This window comes from Arachis hypogaea, chromosome 1, assembly GCF_003086295.3.
Source record: "Arachis hypogaea cultivar Tifrunner chromosome 1, arahy.Tifrunner.gnm2.J5K5, whole genome shotgun sequence".
Taxonomy (NCBI): Eukaryota; Viridiplantae; Streptophyta; class Magnoliopsida; order Fabales; family Fabaceae; genus Arachis; species Arachis hypogaea.
Genome location: NC_092036.1, coordinates 5,821,827 through 5,843,195, shown reverse-complemented (window position 1 = coordinate 5,843,195; position 21,369 = coordinate 5,821,827). Strand labels below are relative to the sequence as shown.

General features: G+C 30.6%; 3 protein-coding genes across 8 annotated transcripts; 2 read left to right on the top strand and 1 right to left on the bottom strand.

The window, feature by feature from the left end:
- Positions 1-2,479: 2,479 nt before the first annotated feature.
- Positions 2,480-5,930, bottom strand: LOC112792190 (uncharacterized). Of its 6 annotated transcripts, none has more exons than XM_025835337.3 (6): positions 5,052-5,930; positions 4,295-4,394; positions 4,064-4,212; positions 3,922-3,970; positions 3,538-3,680; positions 2,480-2,826 (listed from the first exon to the last, which is right to left on the bottom strand). In XM_025835337.3, exons 2-6 carry the CDS (start codon positions 4,341-4,343, stop codon positions 2,740-2,742), a joined length of 477 nt encoding a protein of 158 aa, XP_025691122.1. In that variant the 5' UTR covers positions 4,344-4,394; positions 5,052-5,930; the 3' UTR covers positions 2,480-2,739. The 6 variants fall into 6 exon arrangements, with proteins under 6 accessions (XP_025691122.1, XP_025691140.1, XP_025691150.1 ...); XM_025835355.3 differs by having other exon boundaries at positions 5,451-5,662; XM_025835365.3 differs by having other exon boundaries at positions 5,058-5,614.
- A 4,486-nt stretch (positions 5,931-10,416) lies between these two features.
- On the top strand, positions 10,417-11,821 carry LOC112792182 (3-oxo-Delta(4,5)-steroid 5-beta-reductase-like). The gene has a single exon (XM_025835318.3). It carries the CDS (start codon positions 10,578-10,580, stop codon positions 11,727-11,729), a length of 1,152 nt encoding a protein of 383 aa, XP_025691103.1. The 5' UTR covers positions 10,417-10,577; the 3' UTR covers positions 11,730-11,821.
- Positions 11,822-15,725: 3,904 nt separating this feature from the next.
- LOC112792173 (E3 ubiquitin-protein ligase AIRP2) lies at positions 15,726-18,450 on the top strand. Its single transcript, XM_025835306.2, has 5 exons — positions 15,726-15,961; positions 16,340-16,490; positions 17,136-17,202; positions 17,314-17,551; positions 18,099-18,450. Exons 1-5 carry the CDS (start codon positions 15,894-15,896, stop codon positions 18,307-18,309), a joined length of 735 nt encoding a protein of 244 aa, XP_025691091.1. The 5' UTR covers positions 15,726-15,893; the 3' UTR covers positions 18,310-18,450.
- Positions 18,451-21,369: the final 2,919 nt, after the last annotated feature.

Genomic DNA, 21,369 nt, shown 5'->3' with positions numbered 1-21,369 from the left:
TTATTTTACTAATAAACTATTTTCATGCAAATTATTGTTGATTTTTCAATATTATTCTATAAATAAATTATTTTTTTAAGATAATAAGACTATAATTTACTTGTCTAGAAATTATGATTTCACTGTCATGCACGTTTTTGTGTTTTTACTTATCAACTAGAATTTATTTTTTAATAAAATTAGAATTTATTTTTAATAAAACAAAAGTATCTAATCAAAATATTAATATTGAACATAATATTATTAATTTTGTCTACAACAAAAATTTTTAATAAATTTTTTCAAAATAAAATTGATTCAAAAATAGAGAAAAAAAAAGAACAACTAATGAAAATATTTATTTTGACATTGCCATCAAGAATAGGATAGCCATAGAAAAAATTCAACCAAATAAAAAGGACCTAACTCATACAATTAAACTACCATCATATCATCACAATAAACTATAACATCACCAACTAAAGAGACATATAACAAATATGAAAGAAATCATGCCAAAATTTCAACAATGCTCATGCTATCAACTTGTCTACGTTATACCATAATTACATTATTGTCTTCCATCACATGAAATTGTCATGAATTATCTTGGCATTTATGATCCTGAACATCAAAATGGTGTGATGACATAAATATGTATGTATTTATTAAATAATTTTCATCATTCACAGAGGAATGAATAAAAACATAAATTAAGAAATACATTTGAAATAATAAATTTGATTAAGAAATATAAATAAAAGGAACATACCTAATTGAAAGTTTCATATTAGTTTTGAAAAAGGGATTGAAAGAGAACAAATTTTACGTGCGAAACGAAGAAGAAGGGAACAAAAGTAACTGTTTGGTCTAATTCAAACCGATTTTTTTAAATAAACTATTTATATAAAATAAACCGATTTTTTTTAAACCATATAGTTGAAATCGACTGCACGTGAGTTTCCACCTAAAAGTAATTATGAAATAACTACTGTCAAAACTAAAAAGTCAAACTTTTCTTATCCGTTCTTTAATCATTCAGTTATAATATTTTTTGTATTTATTGTGTAATATATATAATGCAACTGGAGTGGAGTGGATCTGAAATCCTCCAAAAGCTTAGTGGCTGCATCAAAGTCCCAAGATCTCTCCTGGGTTGGTATTATTGTATTAAATAATCTTATTTCTTGTCATCCACAGGACCTATATTATACATGCTACGTGGTTGATGAATTTTTTGCCTTCTAGAATATGCTCCGTTCTACTTCTATGGATAAACTTCCAAAAGTATAACACGTTTAAAAATCTTTCACTATCTGATCTTTAAGTTAGTTTTAGATTAGATGTGAATAGAAATGAACGGAGCATTGGATAAGTTATATGCTACTTGAGCACCAGTTAATTTACACTCTTACCGTTATAAGTAAAGTTTAAGATATTTACTATATAGACTAACCTTATATTTATTGTTATTCCACATATTCAGTAAATAAAAAAAGTGAATTAATACTTATTGATACACCATATATATATATATATAAAATCAGAAGAAAATTAAAAGACGAGTGGGAACCAATTTGGGATCAGCTGAGCATTTTCCTTAACATCAAGATAATAACTCCCAATACACATTCCAATGATTCCATAACTACGAACGGAAGTTACACAGTTGCCTCATTCAATAAAAAACTCATTCGTCATTCGTTTTGCATGAACATCCTTGATTAGCTATACATTCACGTAAAGATATTGAGAAGCTAAGGCAAAGCAGAAACTATGCATAGTATCTACAAACAAGTTACGTCTTTCTTAATGGAGAATCTGATCCAACCTTTGACACCAAAGAACATGATTTCTATTTTCCTCACGCAACTCAAAATACTAAACAAAAAATTACTTATAGTTAACATAACCATTAAAAATATAACTAAAATCTCAGAGAATAAGAAACATAGCTAACCTAGCAGATTGCATGACAAATCCTTTGCCACTAGTTGGTTATTATTGTACAATCTACAAATCGACATTCCCTTAACAAATATCTTGTGTGCCAATAAGTTATAGCTCAAATAGTATAGTCTCCCCATACTCATCTAAGAGATTGCGGATTCGAGTTCCCCTATCTTCAATAAAAAATAAAATAAAAAGATATCTTGTGCTGGTAAAAATTGAAGGGACTTGGGTTTTCCCACACTTCAAATTCTTTAGAAGTTCTTATGAAGTAGATTATCCCACAAAAAAAAAAAGTGATTCTTGGCATCAATGCATAATTTAGTTTTTCAAAATCATACTGCGAAAGGCTTGCCCTCTTTAGTTACACGTCTTCAAACACTAGTTTCAGTTTTTTGAACTTGTGGCAGCTCTTCGATACATTGACTTAACAATTAATTGAGTTGGAAATTACATACTAGCCGTCGTAGCAGTGTTTAAGAAGTCAATTCACACACTATTCCCTATCCTAAATATCAATTGCAGTTGCAAAAATATCAAATCCAAAGTATTGTGGAAAGGATAAGGAGCTGCATTGAATATTTCTTTGCTAGAATGTTCAATAATTTATATGCACATATTTAATAACAGGCATTAGAAGATTGGCAAATGCCAAAATTATGTCATACAATCATTCAAACCATAGAGTGCATTAAGGCTTGTCTCAAAGAAGTCTAACAAGAGGGAGACAAAGGGAGGTTACGTAGATTATTTACCATCTGATAATTATCTCAGAGAAGGTTCACGTAGATGATTCAACAGCAAAGATTATCAATCTGAACGGATTCCACCCATGAAAGTCCTTGGATCAGGACAATTTCCACTGAACTGAGCTTGCGAAAAATCAAAACCTGGGTTCTGCAAAAGGCACGACAATAATCATGAGGGTCTGAGGTAGCAATCATCCCACTAAATCCTAAACAATGTTATGGACATACCGGATTAATGATTATCATAAATTTATAAGCTGTCTAACACAATTTCATTATCCATTTCCTTTTATCTTGGGTATGAATTTGGCCATAGATGGACAAACTCATAAAACATATTGTAATTCAATATATAATAGACCTTTTATTTTCTTTTTGAAATCAAGCCAACAGGCTGAACAATATGTATCCTTTTAATAATATAAATGCAAAGTTCCAGATACCAAGAACCTCGGAAATCATATCAATAATGCACAACAAAATCTTAATTAGTTCATGTATGAATTATCAGCCAAATTCAGAATATGTATCCTTCAAAAAGTCTTAAGAGGACATATTAACAGCTCAATGCAAGATAACCTTTAAATAAAGGTTTTAGTTTGTGAGAACAAGATAAATCAGATTGCTACCTCAACTTGCCATATAGCATCAGTGTGGAAAATAATCAAATACATCCCAAAAAGTAGAAAGTCTTAAGAGGTAAGAAATTTCTATCATATTGTCAACTGTGTCTACCAAGTTCTTGCTCTTAAAGGCACAACTCTGTCACATCTTATTCTACAACTCGCTAAAAGAAAGTTTGGAAGTCATCAGGTAGGTAACCAATCAAATTCCAGCACATGAAAAGAAGGAAGCTAACCTCTTCTTGAAATCTCTGCAGCATGAGACGCTTCTGTTCAAGATCGGTGGCGTAAGGGTCTAACTGACCCTGGCCAAGAATGGGGGAAGCCCATGTCTGCCCTTTATCTCTCTTCTGAAGTGTTATGTGCATTATGCCATCCTCTACACACCGAATCCCAAAAAACATCATCAAAGAATAAACATCTCAGTTTCTTATATATGCAATTTCATTTCCTCAATTCTAAGCCCAAGTTAACATTGTTGGGAAAAGTAGGAAAAGCTAACCAATTTTTGAACCCTCCAAAACAGGATTAAGAAAATCAATAAAGGAAATCAATAAATCAATTTTAACCAAAAAAAGAAAGCAGTAATAACAACAGTAGAGGAAAGTTTAAACCTTTACCTAGTGTCCAAAATGAAGAATCTGTCTTCACCGGGCAGGTAAGATCGTGCTACAAAATGATCAATGGCAAAGATAAAAAATAGTGTGTGATGAATATAGAATAATAAAAGGATGAAAAAAGGGTGGGGAACTTTTGGATTACATTGAGATATGGTGGATTGCCTTTGATGCCAACTTCAACATGCTTGGATTGAATCTTGCAGTAGAATTGCTTAGAATGAACATTGGGAGGTAAACTGATGTAAATATTAACCTCTTCTAGCGTTTGATCCCACTCAAACACCTTTTGACCTAAATTGAAAAATGAGTTCGATTCATGCTAATTTAAAGAATACACAAGAAACAAATTGGTAAAAAGGGAGATGAAAGTTACCATCGTGGACGAAGTTGTGACGCTTCTCGGGGGCTAATTTCTCCGCCATCTTTTCCAAGGTTTCCAGGCACACACCTTATTATTCTTCTTTTTGTTTGATCTGTGTGACAAAATCCCAACTCAAATTTCAGTGCAACTGAAAAATAAAACCAATTAAGAAAAGGTGTGTTTGCTTCTGCTTTTCCCGAAAGAAAAACCAGCCTCACATATTTAAACAGAGTAGCTAAAATCCATTTTCATTTCTTTCTCAACTATATATAAAGATAAAAGTAGTAAAAGTACTTTCCTGATACTCCAATCACACATTATACATAAACAATTTAACATATACATAAACAATTTAACATGGCATATCAACATTTTTTACCCATATACAACCAATTAAACCACTCAGTCAAAAGTCAAAACAACCAAAGAAATCATAATAATAATGAGGGAAGTATGAACATAATAGCAAATGAAATGAGCTCGAAAAGTGCCTTCTGCATAACCTCAACCATGAAAGAAAAGATGAACATGGATTATCTATCTAACCCAGCAGCAACACAAAACAAAATAGAAATGAGATGCAAGGAAAAGAAGCATAACCAAAATTCAAGAAGTGATAATCAAGTAAGTGTTCAGATCACAATTGGACGATTGGGAATTAGGAATTTTACGAACCGAACCCTAATTTGATAGAGAAATTCAGAATTTTCTAGTAAAAAAGAAGAAGAGGGATTTGGAAACTGAGCAGAATGACAATGCAGCATCATACTCTTACGCGAATTCTGGCGAATATCAGCATTGAGTGGGAATCCCCTCCCAACCAAGTATTGGATGATTTGATTTGACGCAAGGTTTTGAAACTCGGGCCGGTCATAAAACCCAGACCGCCCATCGAACTATTCTGTCTTACCATTAATTCAGATCAATCGACTCAATCAGAATTCAACCGGTTCAATTCTCACGTATGATGTATCTCATGTAAATAAAAAGCAAGCCGTAAGATTGAATAATTTGATCATAATTTAGAACAGCAACAACTCAAAAACACAGCAACAGCAAGGCAGAAAAATACAAACACCAACATGAATAACTCAAAAACAGAGAATGCAGCAGATTAAAGAAGCCAAAACCAACAAGAAATGGTTACTTGGGAAGTTTGGATACGAACCAGAAACCGAAGGGAGGCAGGGAGGCGACGACGTGAGGAGGCCAAGACGGGAAGCAGGATAGAGGGCGGAAGGGACGGCGGCGGAAGCGTCGGCTCGGATCAGACCGAAAGGAGCGCGAGAGGGCAGAGATAGAGATGAGAGGGGAGGAGAGGAGAAAGGGTTCACGGTTGGTGCGGCTGGGTAAAGGATTCTTTTTGTACCCAATGACCTCGTTTTGAGGTCCAACCGGTTTTTCATTTTGGAAAGCTTTCAAACACCGCCGGTTCTCGGGATGGGCTGGTTCTCCGGTATACAAAATTTTGCAACGGTTCTTTAACAAAGTCAGCAAGTCAGGGGTTAAGCAAATGGTCGAACCAGAGTGAGATCGGTTCAAGTTTTCCAGTTGGTCCAGTCTGGTAAACATTAATTTGAGCTTTTTTTTTCTATTAGATACATCAAACAACCTCCAATCCTATCCTAGTTATCACAAATTCGTCCACACTATGTAGTATGTACTCACATATATTTATGGGTTTTATCCACTTGGCTATTGCTAGGATTTAAATTTGAGTGCAATATATAAAAAAATACCATATGTTGCCACTCAACTAAATTTTAGTTTTTTTTTAAATGAATTAGATCATTTCTAATTTTGGATGTTACATTATAAATTCACACACACAATACACTCACATATCTAATGTTTTTGAAAGTTTTTATTTACTACTTGACATTGCCAAAATTTAATATACTATCTCAATTAGACCTCTACTCCCCCTCAACCAAAACCTTAGTTGCTAATTTGAGTTGACCTCAGATGAGGCAGAAGGTGAAGTGAGTAGTGACGCCCCAAATGCACCAATGCAGTTGTGGTTTTCTTTTTGGACTGGCAGTAATGTTTGTGTGTTGTATTTGCATTGGGCGAACTGGAACATTTTCTTGTTTTCACTTTTTGTCGTCATTCTAGCTACACTTGTGTGTTTTTTCTTCTTGGGTCAATAGTTATGTAGTTTTTTGGGTTCTTTACTTGTACGTTTTTGGGACTTGGATTCTCTCCCATATTCAAAAACAAACAGGTGAAAAGACATCGGTTTGCTGTGAAAATAGATAAGGATACGGTTATTGAAGTAGAGATTAATGTTATTTTTCGAGGCATGGAAATAGTTTGGGAGAAGGAGATCAAAAAGCTTATTGTTAAATCTAATTCCAAAAGTGCTATTGAGATGATTAATACATATTATTAGATGGACTCCTTAGCCATAGCTGGAGAATCAAACTGAGATATGTCTACTGAAAATCAATCAAGTAGCTGATGGACTAGCCAACCTCATTTTATACTCAAGTCAATATGAAGCCTATTATAAACAATCCCCGGCCAAATTGTCTTGCTGGTTTTAGCTAATTGTAATAGAACGTATTTTTCTAGAGCTTGCTAATTTTTTTCTTTTTCGGCCTTAGGGCCTCCTTTGTAAAAAAAAAAAAAGGTTAAAAAAGTATATTTCAACTATTAAAAAAAATCTTGACAAACGAAAACTATGAAAAAAATTATAGAATTAACTAACATATGATTTTAGAAAAGGACACAATAAATTTATCACTGCTAGAATTCTAGAAAGTTTTAAATATTTTCATTTAATAAATATAAAATAAGTGCATTAAGAACTTAAATTTTTTATATTTTTAATGAAATTTTTTTTTGTTTTATAATCCTAACATGTGCCTTAAGAATACATAATAGATAAACCTAAAATTATACAGGGTACTTTTATTAGAAAAAGTTCAATAATATCATTTGATTTACGTAGTCGACTTCACTTAGTAAGACAAGACTTTTTTGTTATTGTTGTATTTTTTATTTGAAAAACTCTTAGGAGACAATAATTTTTAATATTTTTTGTTATTATTTGATTAGTATAAATACCAAATTATTTTTAATAAATAAATTTTACTAATCCATATGTGTAAACTTCAAAAAATATAGATGCAAACCATATTAATTCATGTGTGCAAACTCGTAAATATTGTGCTAACTCTAATAAATATAAATACAAATTATATACTTTTTGTATGTATAATCTCTGTAAATATAAATATAAATTATTATTGATTAAAAATAATAATATTTATTGACGATATAACATTCCTCATCTCATTATTATATAAAAAAGTATATTTCCATTATATTATGCGATGTTTAAACTCAAATAAATCTAATCAAAACTCAAATTGAAAACCAAATCTATATATTGTTTGAAAGAGTGGAAGGAGCTTCCAAGCTTTATGAGTTTGGGAGAGACTACTTTCTCAAAGATCACGTATCAAGCCGCGAGAGCAATTTATAAAAACATTCTGATACTTAACTTAGTTGAGTGTCTCTAGATTTTTGTGTGTGATTGTACTTACTCTTGTTTTGAGATGCCTCTCTCTTTTATAGAGCTTTTTAGCTGGTTACTCATGTGGTGACATTAATCGCATGAATTGGTGCCGTAATTTGGTTTGTTATGTTAATGTGTAACATAACGTTTTTGTTTCTACTAACCTTCATAAATCCTTTAATTGGAAGAAATTTGAGGTATTGCCTTTACTAGGATGTGATGTTCTTTATTTCAGGTGGAATCTAAGGTTGCTCGATCTTTTTCCCTTTTTTCTCATGACTTGTTTGTTGGGATGATGGTGTTTTTAATGGAGTTTTTGACGAAATCATCTTAAAATTTTATATAAAAAAAAAACTAAGTAACTAATAGCAAAACAAATCTGCATCATAACAGCAATAACAATCAACAATGAACAAAGTTCATAATCAGCAAAATTTTTGCAAATTCATATTCATAAACTAATTCAAAAAATAATTCAATCACTGCCATATTTATTTTTAATCAGTTCATAAATCAATTAACAATAAAATTTACAGCAATAATACTAATGAATCAACCTGAATTTTTTTTTAAAGTTAGAAATGTGACTCGAACCTACAACCTCTAAATGAGTATAGAGAGATTATATGTCATTTGAGTTATAATTAATTGACAAATTTAAATTTTTTTTTTAATATCGTGAGAGAATATAAAATCATTCTCTTTTTATTCATAAATGCACAAATTAATGATAAAATTATATAAATATTTGTGTATAAATACAGACTTTTTTAAAAAGAAGAATATTGTATGCATTAATTTTAATATATATATATATATATATATTAATATTAAAAGTGATGAATGAAAATAAAAAAGTTGTCTTTATATAAATAAAAATATATGATAAAAATCTACAGAAAAAATGCTGCAAGGATTTTTTTTTAATATTTCGAAAAGGGTAATCGTAAATCCCTTTAAAATATCGAGTATGGACTAAAAATATAAAAAACAAAATTGGATATTATATAAAAAATATATACATATCATGTCATGTATGCCTATATAAGAACACCTTATTGAGTTGCTTGGGAATTGGGCAATGTTAGTGAAGTTAGTTATTTGGTGAAGCACGTTAATATATAATAATATTATTTAAACTTTTTGCAACGGGCATGGGGCACAACCTGCCGGCTTAGTTTGGAACTCAACACGCCTTGATGCCTCCACCTATTTCCAATATCCAAGTGAATATGGTCAAAATATATACCATGATTTAGAAGGGGAAAAGGGCCATAATCTTCTAACAGAAATTATGATATTTGTTACATAAAATGAGGTACTAATGTGATTTAATTAATTTATTAATTTAAGAGTTAATATCATGGTCTTTTTTTAATTTTATTACAGTAGTTAGTATTGCAATTGTAGTAGACAAATTGTAGTGCAACGTAAATAATAAAATGGCTATATGATATATCATAATAAACTACAATAGACCCAAATTAAAATTGTAGAATAGATTAAAACGAATTTGGATCCTCTTAATTTTAGATTTTTCCATAAAATAAATGATAATAAATTATACTTTATTCTCTAAAATAAATTTAAAATTTAAAAAATTCAAATCCGATTAAAACACACACCACAATGAATATATTACACATTACAACTGACGCAATAGTTAGTCTAACCTGTTTGAATTATTGGTTCATAAATTTAAATGTTGTTTTGTACCTATAGTAATCTGTTAAAACATAAAACATAAAATTATTGACTCATTAAATTTATAATATTAAAAAATTTTAAAAGTTAAAACTAAATTCTAACTACTATATTGTTGGAATTCAACCAAGACGAAACACAAGCACATGTTATTATATTAGGGTAAAGGATGAAATTCGTCTTCAAAAGATTATTTTTTTAAATTTGTTCTTAAAATTTTTTTAATTAAATTTATCCTTTAAAATTTTAAATTAATCATATTAATCTTTCTATTTTTATTTTATTGACGGTGCAAAAATTTGTTAATATGACACATTAAGTGATACTACAACATACATAGGAGTCTTAATTAACTATTAACATGATAAATTTATGGAATTAGATCAAATCAAAACCTAATTAAAGGGAGAACTTAAAACATTGAAAATTTTTAATTTGGGGTTAATTTGATCCCATTTCATAAATTTATCATGTTAACTGCCAATTATGACTACTAGGTGTGTGTTATGGTGTCACTTAACAAATTTTGACGTCATTAGCAACGGAAGTGACAAAATAACTAAAATGACTAATTTAAAATCTTTAAAAGATGAATTTGATTAAAAAAAATCTTTTAAAGATTAATTTAGAGAATAAATATTCTGTCGAAAACTAATTTGACCATCTCCTCTATTATATTATTTAGTTAAATGGTTTCTCAATCATAAAAGTAGTTATTTGTAGCGGTCCTTGAAGAACTCAATAAAATAACACTGTGTCACACTCATGTCTCTTATCTTGTTAACAACCAGCATCTGAATTCTAATCTCACTTGAACCACAAGCATTATTACAATTTCAATTTCACAAACACCAATTGCCAGCCCAGAAACACTCCTCAAAAGAATAGCAATAGGGACACACCCAACTTGATAATCCTTATTGTTAGGACAGTTAGAGAAAGTCCACATTATTATTATTATTATTATTCTGACCCCATTCACATTATTCATTCATTGCTATAAAATGGTTGAGTTTGTATTGAAAATACACCACACTACCCTCTTCCAAATTATCCCAATCACAAAATATGGCAAATGATGGTGATGCTAATAGAAATGTTGCAATCATATTTGGGGTCACTGGGCTTGTTGGGAGGGAACTAGCTAGGAGATTGCTTCTAGAACCTTCTTCTTCTAATTGGAAGGTCTATGGCATAGCTAGAAACATTGTTCTTGATGAGTCACTTCCAAATTATCCCTCTTACCATTTCATTTCTTGCAATTTGTTGAACCCTTTGGAGACTCAAAAGAAGCTTTCATGTCTTCATGATGTGACTCATGTGTTTTGGGTCACATGGGCAAGTCAATTCCCATTAGAGACACAAGAGAGTTGTGAGATCAACAAGGTAATGATGTCAAATGCTTTGAGTTCTTTGTTCCCAAATGCAAAGAATCTAAAGCATGTTTCACTCCAAACAGGGACAAAGCACTATATTTCACTTCAGGGTCCATTTGATAATACTAATAATAATAAGAAGTTCTATTATTACCATGAAGAGTTTCCAAGAATTTGTAAATGTTTTAACTTTTATTACACACTTGAGGATCTTCTTATGGAGAAATTGAATGGTACTAAGGTATCTTGGTCTGTTCATAGGCCTGGTTTATTGTTGGGGAGTTCTATTAGGTCATTTTACAATTTCATGGGTAGTTTATGTGTTTATGGTGCAATTTGTAAGCATTTGAATCTCCCTTTTGTGTTTGGTGGGACCAAGAAATGTTGGGAGGAGAATTACATTGATGGGTCAGATGCTAGGCTTGTAGCTGATCAACACATTTGGGCAGCAACAAAATGTGAAGGCTTTTTCACAAATGGAGGAGAAGCTTTTAATTCAATTAATGGGTTTAGTTTCACTTGGAAAGAGATGTGGCCAATTATTGGTAAGAAGCTTGGTGTTTATGTTCCACAAGAGATGTTTGTTGAGAACTTCTTGTTTTCTAGGGCTATGGCTGAGAAGCAACATGTTTGGGAGGAGATTGTGATGGAAAATGGGTTGGTCCAAACAAGTATTGATAATTTGGCTAATTGGGAATTTCTTGATGCTTTGTTTAGGTTCCCTTTGAAGCTTTTGGGGAGTAGAGATAAAGTTGATAGGCTTGGTTTTGGTGCTAGGTATAAGACATTGAATTCAATATTGTATTGGATCGATTGCATGAGAGACGAGAAGCTTATTCCCTAGGAATTAGTATAAGTGTTTATGGAGTAATTAAGTGGATTATGCTTATGTTATTATGAGTAATTAGTGAAATGTTATTTTTTTAATGATAAAAATTCACATACAGTTTCTTTTATATAAAATCGATTATTAAATATTTTAATATATTTGACTAAATTATAATTTAATAATTTTCAATTTTTGACATAAAAACAATTGCATGCGAATTATCACTTTTGTTAATATTATGATTCTAAGAGAAAATTGCAAATAATCCTCTAATACAGTAGTTAATGCGTAAAAATAATTATTCCTTTCATTAATGTAGTTTTATTTGCCAATTAATTTTTTGTAGTAGAGTAACTTTAAAAGATAGGGAAAGTATGAAGAACCAATGGAATATTTATACAATATGTACAATGAAGGTTTATAGAGTATTAGAAATATAATTATTAGTATTACCTTTTTTCATCGGTCAAAGCTTTTGGGATGAATGATATCATGACATGGTATTAGAGCGTTAGATTTAAAAGGTCAAGAGTTCGATTTTTGGTGAACCCTCCCTAGCGGATCTAAAAGATGAGTTGGTACAAAATCTTTTTTAAATCATTTGATATCATATGGTGTGGAACATGTAAGCAAAAGTTTAATGGAATTATTTGCATTTTTTGTTTCTAGATACAATTCACATTGATACTTTCTAAATACTTTAGCTTTGACTTCAAAATTGGATATCTCTTTTGTGAAGATGGAGACAATCACGTAGCACAACAAAATAGGTTTCCATTTTTTATTATTAATTAATAATAAGTGGCAGGGTGTTCTATCTTCTATGCATGTGATGGTTGAGTTTGACCACCACAATTCAATAATATATATACACCTTCTTTTGCACAACAATGTTCCCTGGCTGTGTGATTTTTCTATGGAGATAACCCTCCTCTTTATTTTTGGTGATATCCTACTAGCATAATTAAAAGATAAATAAATGAATACTATAGAAGCACTTGAATCACAAGGTGCATTAGACTAATGAGATATACATACAAGTAGTATTTTATTTATTTTTATTTAGCCATTCTATTATTATAAGGCCCATGGCCAATTAAACCAACACGGCAGAAGATTTCCCACCAGCACTATCTCAACAATAATATAGGCAATCTACACCAAATCAATGAGACTTAATATCTACAAATTCAATATATAGTTTTGTGAGCTTACTAGTCCACTTAATTAAGAAGACAGGTATTTGTTTCTTAATTAAGAAGAAGGATATAATATTATTTCTTAAATAAACAATTAATAGTGTGTATATATATATTGACAAGTGCTCAAATTAAATTAAATTGGTTTAGTAGTTAGTTCATTAGTCTACTTAAATATGTATCGGGAATTTAAATTTCATATTGTGCATGCAGCAACCTATTAACTAGCGACAAGCCTTTAAATGGAATTCGGCATGGATTAATTAAACAAAAAAAAAACTAACTTATTTTTTTAATTTTTTAATTTTTCATCTTTTTAATGTGTTTTTTAATAATTTGTATATTTGAAATTTTACTCTCAAGACTAGTTTCAAGTAGTGTTGTTTGTAGAGGGTAGAGCATACCTAGCACCTCATTATTCTCAGCATACCATCCAATTTACAACTCATTCAAAGTCAAACTTTGATTAGCTTCGATTAGGAATGAAGGCATGATCTGTATTCTTTCTACCCTCATTGAACCTCTTCACTTTTTTTTTGGTGGATAGATTGGACAACTCAATCTTAGATTACACAATACACCCACTCACACACACTAAAGGTTCTATCACTACCCAGCTGTAGCTGGAATTCGAACCTGTGAACCTCTTCACTTCAAGTTAGGAGAATGATTCCCTACAATATCCTATCTTTAGCCCACACCGGAGCTTCTTCTCACGAGTTGTTATGGGCCTCCATTTATTGGGCTTCTTCTTCTGACACTTCTTCCTCACTAATTGGGTTAGCAGCAATCTCTGCCTCTCCCATTGGGTTTCGGGATTATTGGACAAGGTGAAGAACGGTAAACTTTAAGGGGCTAAAATTGGGTAAAATTTGAATGATCAAATTGGGTCCTTATATCAAGATCAAAAAAAAAAAAAATCCTTTCTTTATATGTCAAATTTAAGGATTTGGATCCTCTAAAGTTTGAATTTCACTTTAGAGAGTAAAGTGTGATCTCTCATCATTGATTTCATAGGTAGGACCAAGAATAAATATGAAAGAGAAATTATTCAAACGTAAAAAATCACACTTTACTCTCTAAAGTGAAATTCAAACTTTAGAGGATTCAAATCGATTCAAATCCCAAATTTAAAATATAAAAGTTGTTGGTTTAAGAACCCATGATACTCATGGTAGTATGTGTGAGTGTGTTGTATGTGTGTGTGAAATGGGTGTCCGGGTTCAAATTCCAGCTGAGGATGGTTGTTGGTTTAAGAACCCATGATACCCATGGTAGTGTGTGTGAGTGTGTTGTATGTGTGTGTGAAACATGGGTGTAATGCTTAGGATTGGGGGCTGTTCAATCCACTTGATCAATTTATTATTTTTAACTAACATTTTTTTTATTAGCTCAATTTTTTTAATCTAATAATTCAACATTATAATTTTAGTCCACACTTTTAAATATTAAATATTACTGTTAACTGTGAGTAGGAGTATTTATGGATCAGATCGTATCCACAAATTTACGATAAATATCTGCATCCAATCCGAAAATTGCGGATACGATCCGATTCGCAGTCTGATCGAATCGGATAGGATCCTATCCGCACTTTTTACGGATCGAATCACAAATATCAATTCTACATTCGCGTATCCACAGATTTGTACAATAATAATTAAGAAAAGTAAATATATATATGGCATTATATTTACTTGTATGTTTTAGTTAGTAGTTATTATTTATATATTATTTTATTTTATTTTTGTTATTTAAAAAATTAATTATAAATATTTTAGAAATAAATAAATTTAAAAGTGTGAAAGAAATATTTTTATTAAATTTCTTTTACATAAAAATATGATTAAAAAGAGAATGTTCAATTATGCGGATATACTCATATCCGATCCGATACGATCCGCAAATGTGCGGATAGAATCTGACACTAAAAAACGCGGATATCATATCCGATTCAATCCAATTAAAATTGTGCAGATCGAATAAGATTTTCGGTCATATTCGATTTGCGTACACCCCTAACTACGAGTCAAAAATAATAAATTATATTAGTATTTTAATATATTTCTAAACTTTTCTTACAAACTAAGAAATTAATAGATAGTAGATACTTGATAACAAAGAAAAATCAAATTAACCGTATATTAAAAACCAAAATAGACTTGTTAAGAATTATTTATTTATGATGAAATTAATTGATTAAGGGAACAAGCAACTCTCGCCTTTATGATACGGATACATCATACATGGGACCTTCCTTTTTCGATACTTAATCAGTTCATTAAGCAACCCAAACTTAACAAAAAAAAAAAAGAGAGAATACATGTGAGATTATTCATTTTTAGCATATAATTTATATAAAAATATTATATGCATTCAAAAATTAATTATCAAATTAATTATTATATATTTATGTAATTGTAAAAGGGAGATATATATAACATGGATAATCAGATATTTAATAAAAGATTCCTTTATGAGTAAAATTAAATTGAATGTATACGATATATTTTTAAATAAATAAATATAACAAAACCAGCGAGTGAAAAATGAAAAATCCGTCAAAGTTCAGTCATTACTCATATCAAATTCAAAAGTCAAAACATTATCGATAAGCAAATCTAGAAATATCTTCTCCCTTTTTTACCCTATATTTTTGGGATAAACACAAACACATCTAAGTTGATCTCCTAATCAATGCTGTTTAATTAACAAAAGAACAAATCGCTACGTCAAACAAGCAAAGCAAAGTACAAAAAGTCAAAAAGTCTCGAATGGATAAAGTTAGGGGCAAAATTGTCTTTTCACGAATACCGAAATCCAGTTTAGCAAAACCATTAGCTACCGAGGCAGAGGCGGAAAGAGAAAACTGTGAAACTGTCACTGTCACACTCACTCTCATATTGCTGCATAAATTCTCTCATATCAATTATTTTTCTCATGCAAAAGATTTTCCGGGAAAAACATAAATTTTCTTATTATGGGAAAGTGCTCCTTTCAGGATTCCCTCAAAACTTTGGAAGCTGATATTCAGTATGCTAATACACTGTAAGTCTCTTTCTCTCAATTATTCAAATCTCCGTTTTTGTGTGATCCTAGTACTAAATTCAAATCTTGTTTGAATGATAATTTAGCTTTATACGGTGCTTCGTAATAATGCCGTGGTGATTGAGTCACATACTTTTTGTCTAGAATTGAATGTTCGGTTCGCTCTTAAATAAAAATAAAAATTCTGCAGTTATCTGCTAGCCTACCATGTGTTTGATACATTACCTTTGTTGAAAATTCGGATAACATTCTTCAGTATGCAATATTTTCCTGAAAACTTTTTTGGGGTCTTCCTGCTACCATTCATGTTCTTTTTTAGCAGAGTTCTAGATTTATTTTTCATGTGCTTTTTGTTCTTTTTTTCTTGTTTGAATTCAGGGCATTAAGTAATCCAAGGGATAAAGATGGAGGATGCTATCAGATGAGACTATCATACAGTCCAGCAGCCCCCATTTTTCTGTTTCTTGTTCAGTGGGCAGATTTTCGCCTTGCTGCTGCTCTTGGTCTCCTCAGAATCCTAATTTACGTGGTATACATTTATCATTTAATTTCTATGCATTTACTGTATAAAATAATTTTATTCTTTCAATCAATAATAGAAATTCATTAAATTTAGGGTTATAATATATAGGACAGGGTGTATACTTCATCTTAATCTTATATGCGGCTTTAAACCCTTCAATTCAAACTTTAATGGCATTCTAAACCTCTCAATTTGACTCTACTTAACCTTATTCGACTCACAAAAACAAATTTATTTTTCACTCAGATACAATATTTAGTGTTTTCACATTTCATAATATATTGTTAGTAAATTGAATTACTAGTTTAGTGTGCTAAGTACTTATACAAAATAGAGGAATCTGGATTCAAATCTCTACTTGTTCATCATATGTATATTTCCTTTTATGAACATGTACATTATATATTAAGAGTGAAGATTGGGTGAATAGGGTCGGGTTGCTAATTCGCTATGACTGGGTGGAAGCAGGTTGGATACCCACATGTGCGATCACAATCCCTAATAAAAGCTTCTTTCATCCAAAATAATACTTGCTATTATAATTATCTTCGATGTGTAAAAATATTTTAATTAAATCATGTATTTTCTACATTAGTGAAATATAATGCCACACAGCCAGAATAATAGCATAATTCATATACATTTATGCAGAACTGTGGAAGTGGGAAGAATACCATGTCAATATATGAAAGGAAAGCAAGTATTAGGCAATTTTACTGTAAGTAACTTGTGATAAATATTAGTGTGCTCGTTTATGATCTCGAAAATCAGAATATACTACATAGTACATACATATTTGCTGATTTTTTCTATTTGGATGTTCAAACAGCTGTGATATTCCCTGCTTTATTGCAACTCCAGAAAGGGATCACGGATTTGGAGGAAAGAAAACAGAAGGAAATGTATTTGCTTAGGTACCAAAGTAAAAGTGATTTTGAAGAGAAAGGAGGAGAATATGAAATTGACAATGAAAGAGAAGAGGAATGTGGTGTTTGCTTGGAGGTGAAAGGGAAAGTTGTGCTGCCTAATTGCTGCCACACTATGTGTTTGAATTGCTACAGATCTTGGTAAAAAATTATTTTCTTGGTCTTCTATTGTTCATTGAATCTTCCTCAATATTGTTAGATTTCCTATAATAAATAAAGTCGAGAATTTTAACCGAACTAAGATTATCTCACCCAAATTATTTAACTTGAGCTTAATAATTATGTTTATATCTGAATTGTTAAAGTCACATTTGCTTGTTGGGGTTTAAATTTATCTATTTTTCTATGTTGTGTATATATTCTCCATTCAACTTAAAAAAAGAAAGAAATCAGAATAATCATTACCTTTACAAGCACTTCATAGCATCTTTGATATGAATGATAAAAATATTTTTTGTGGCAAAATCTGGTAGGACTAGTCCTTTTTGCGGACCCTGAATTCCTTATGACCTTATCTATCTTTATTTCAAAGACATTGTAACTGTCGATTTAGAAAATAATAAATGAAAAGTCAAGATAGTGATCTCTCAATACAATAAAGTCATGAATGTTATCTAATTGCTTCTTTATGAAAAGCATAATACCATTGAGTCATTGACAAGAATGTTTGCTTTATTACTGCTTTCAGGTGCGTGAGGTCTGAGTCTTGCCCCTTCTGTAGGGATAGCCTAAAGAGAATGGACTCTGGTGACCTTTGGATTTACACAGACAAGAGTGACATTGTTGATCTTGGCACAATTTACAGAGAGAATTCCAAGATGCTATTTCTGTATATAGAGAAGTTGCCCCTTGTAATTCCTGACCCAAGACATGTATCCTATGATCCATTCCTAAGGTGAGAGGGCTGGCTAAAGAATTTTGGAAAAATGTGAATGTAACCTGAAATTTGTAGTTGTACATGTGTTTTAGTCTTTTAGACCATAATTTATTTAATTGTATATAATTTTGATGGCTTGTTGCTATGTATTACCAATTTACCATATTCTGTTGTGCCAACTAAAGCTCTCAGTTGCTTGGGATAGGTTTGGTTTAAAATACAACTTTTATAGAAAGAAAAGAAAAAGAATTTTGCTTCAAAATTTTCAATACATTTTAGATATTTGCTATAATAATAGTAACAAAAACTTGAGAGTTGTGAAAATTTTAGGTATAGAGAACAGAAGTGGGAAGATTTAAGGGAAAGGTTTTGTCTGTTGTATCAATTAGTTGATGTCATCCTAAAATTTTATTTGTAGACTATTGAACCTAAAGTTTTATTAGAAGTGTTCCAAAAATACCAATTAAGGTATTTAATGAAAAATTGATTTTAATATATTTATTAAAAATGTAATATTTTTTATTAATAATAAATTTAACTAATATTCAAAGTAGTTGGCAAATTAAATTTGGGTTATTTAATAAAAGTAATTGTATATTGATGATAATTAGAATTAAAAATTTTGTATCATATTTTAGCATTTTTTTATCGCTCTTATTTTTAAAGTTAATGTATACGTTATAGGGTTTAGTTAAATATGTGTCCTAAAGATACATGATAAAATTACAAATTAAGAAAGTCTTTATAAAAAATGACGTAAAAATTAAATTTTATAAAATATTTAAAATTTTCTATTACTATCAATTTTTAATTTGTGCCTTTAGAAAACAGGTTAGCTAAATTCTAAATTATATATAAATATAAATATTATATATTTAAAATTTTAAATACTTTGATTTCTCAATAAAAATGGTAATTAATTTAAAGGCGGATGCTACCGTGCTAAAGTACCGTGCTGAAGTAAGATTCTTTCAGCACGTATTTAAAGTGACTTGGCATAAAGGGAAGTAGGACGCGTGTGTTGATTGTATTGCACGCATAGACACAACCTGAGGCACTACAGTATTGACAGGAAGGTATTATTCTGGGAGGGTGTAATTACTTCAGCGTAATCAGTAGCTAATGTTGATTAATTATTTGGGTTTGGACTTTTTTGTTGAACAGGAGAATTTTTGGTTGCTATCGTGAGTTGGGGTTTACTGTACTGACCACATGTTATTGGTTCAATAAGTTCAGTATCTTGTTTATATTAAAATGAAGTTGGAGACAGTTAAAGATTAAAATTAGGCCTATCAAGGAATGGATATGCTGGTGTTTTTATTTTTTTTCCTTTTTGTTGTCATGCATCAGATAAAATATGATATAGACAATGCATAAAAAGAGAAAATGGGAAAGCGACAGTAATAAGAATGAGAAGGAAATGAAAAAAAATTACATGTGCTCTTATAAAAGTTGTGGTAATTAAAATTAGTGAGTGTATTAATTTCTTAATTTAAAAAACAAGTGTTTTTGTTAAATTGTGTATGGAAAAAAGGTCATTTTATTTTTAATTCAGTAATGTTAGAATAGGACATTAAATGTTTGGTTAAAAATGTTTTGTCAAAGTAAAAAAAAAAAAACTTGTTTGGATGAATTTTTATAAAATATTTTTTTTTTCAAATGATATCTTTTAAAAAATTTTAGAGAAAAACCCAAAATAGCTCCTGACAATTACCTCGAAAGACAACGAGGTCCTTGACAAAAAAAAAACTCAAATCAGCCCCTGACAATTATCTCGTAAGGACAATGAGACCTCTGTGCCAAAAAAGACAACGAGGTCCTTGACAAAGAAAACTCAAACCGTTCCCTGACAATTATCTCGCAAGGACAACGAGGCCCCTATGCAAAAAAAAATCAATGTTGTTTTTTTGGGCACAGGGGCTAATCAATCCCAAAAAAATATCAGGGATCGGGTTGGGTGTTTTTTTTTCTTGGGGGCCTCGTTGTCCTTTCAAGATGATTGTCAGGGGTCGGATGGGGTATTCACTCAAAATTTTACTAACTTGTGCCCTATTAAGCATACTATAAAAGAAAATATTTTAACAAAATTATTATAAAAATTAATTTTTTTTATGTTTTCAATGCAATAAATACATCAAAAGTATTAAAAAAATTTATTATTATATTTTTAAAATGTGTCTTTAAAGCACAAGTTAGTTAAATCTTTTTTTTAAATATTTTATTAAAAAATAAGGCAATTTTATATTTAGTTATCTCATGTAAAATTATTTTTTTATCTATCAATTATGTTTAAGTACAGCAATATAAAATTATTTATTATATTAAAAATATTTTTGTTTAAGTGAAAAAATAAAAAATATATAAATTGTAATTTCTAAATTTCTTTTTAATATTTTTATTTTTATTATTAAAATTTTTCGTAATAGTGAAGAAGAGAGGGAGACACATTACTGTTCCTATCCTGATCCAACACTAAGGCACAAGTCTAAATAAAAGACCCAATCCAAATATTAGGCCTTCACTCAACACCGACCTCCTCACAAGAAGTCGGACCCAACACAGACTTGTCCTAAGGAAGTCGGGATCGAAGATTAGCTGGCAGATAATCCTTATTCAAATAAGTAACTGCCCCTAAAATCTCTCAACTCACTTCCAGGGGTCATATCTCAACTTCCTTAAGATAAAGGGACGGTTATCCATATAAAAATGTGGAACTACTCCAACAATGGTTATTGGTTCACCACTATAAATACACTGACACCCTCATGTATCTCTAAGTTCCAATACTCTCTAAACTTGCCAAAACTCTTTGCTAACTTAGGCATCGGAGTATCCTTGCAGGTACCACCCTCCATTCGTTCACACACACAAGTCGGACGATAGCTCCCAGACGCGAACCTAGTTGGAGATCCTCTCTTCCAGACGTTTGGGCCAACCTTATCAGTCCAGCCTATTAATCTCCGATTATCCATCGTAACAATGACCAAGAGACAAAAAGTGAAAAACGAACGAGAAATTTAAATTAAAAAAGAATTTATGATATTATCACAATTTAAGATTTAGAATTTAAAATTTATCATTA

Bases quoted from the DNA above. Each gene is read 5' to 3' on its own strand.
- LOC112792190 (XM_025835337.3), bottom strand. From the start codon at position 4,343: ATGGCGGAGAAATTAGCCCCCGAGAAGCGTCACAACTTCGTCCACGAT. The intron at 3,971-4,063 runs GTAATCCAAAAG...ATCATTTTGTAG, and splicing joins GCAATCCACCATATCTCAAT to CACGATCTTACCTGCCCGGT. The intron at 2,827-3,537 runs GTTAGCTTCCTT...TGCCTTTTGCAG, and splicing joins TGCAGAGATTTCAAGAAGAG to AACCCAGGTTTTGATTTTTC.
- LOC112792182 (XM_025835318.3), top strand. From the start codon at position 10,578: ATGGCAAATGATGGTGATGCTAATAGAAATGTTGCAATCATATTTGGG.
- LOC112792173 (XM_025835306.2), top strand. From the start codon at position 15,894: ATGGGAAAGTGCTCCTTTCAGGATTCCCTCAAAACTTTGGAAGCTGAT. The intron at 15,962-16,339 runs GTAAGTCTCTTT...GTTTGAATTCAG, and splicing joins ATTCAGTATGCTAATACACT to GGCATTAAGTAATCCAAGGG. The intron at 17,203-17,313 runs GTAAGTAACTTG...ATGTTCAAACAG, and splicing joins AAGTATTAGGCAATTTTACT to CTGTGATATTCCCTGCTTTA.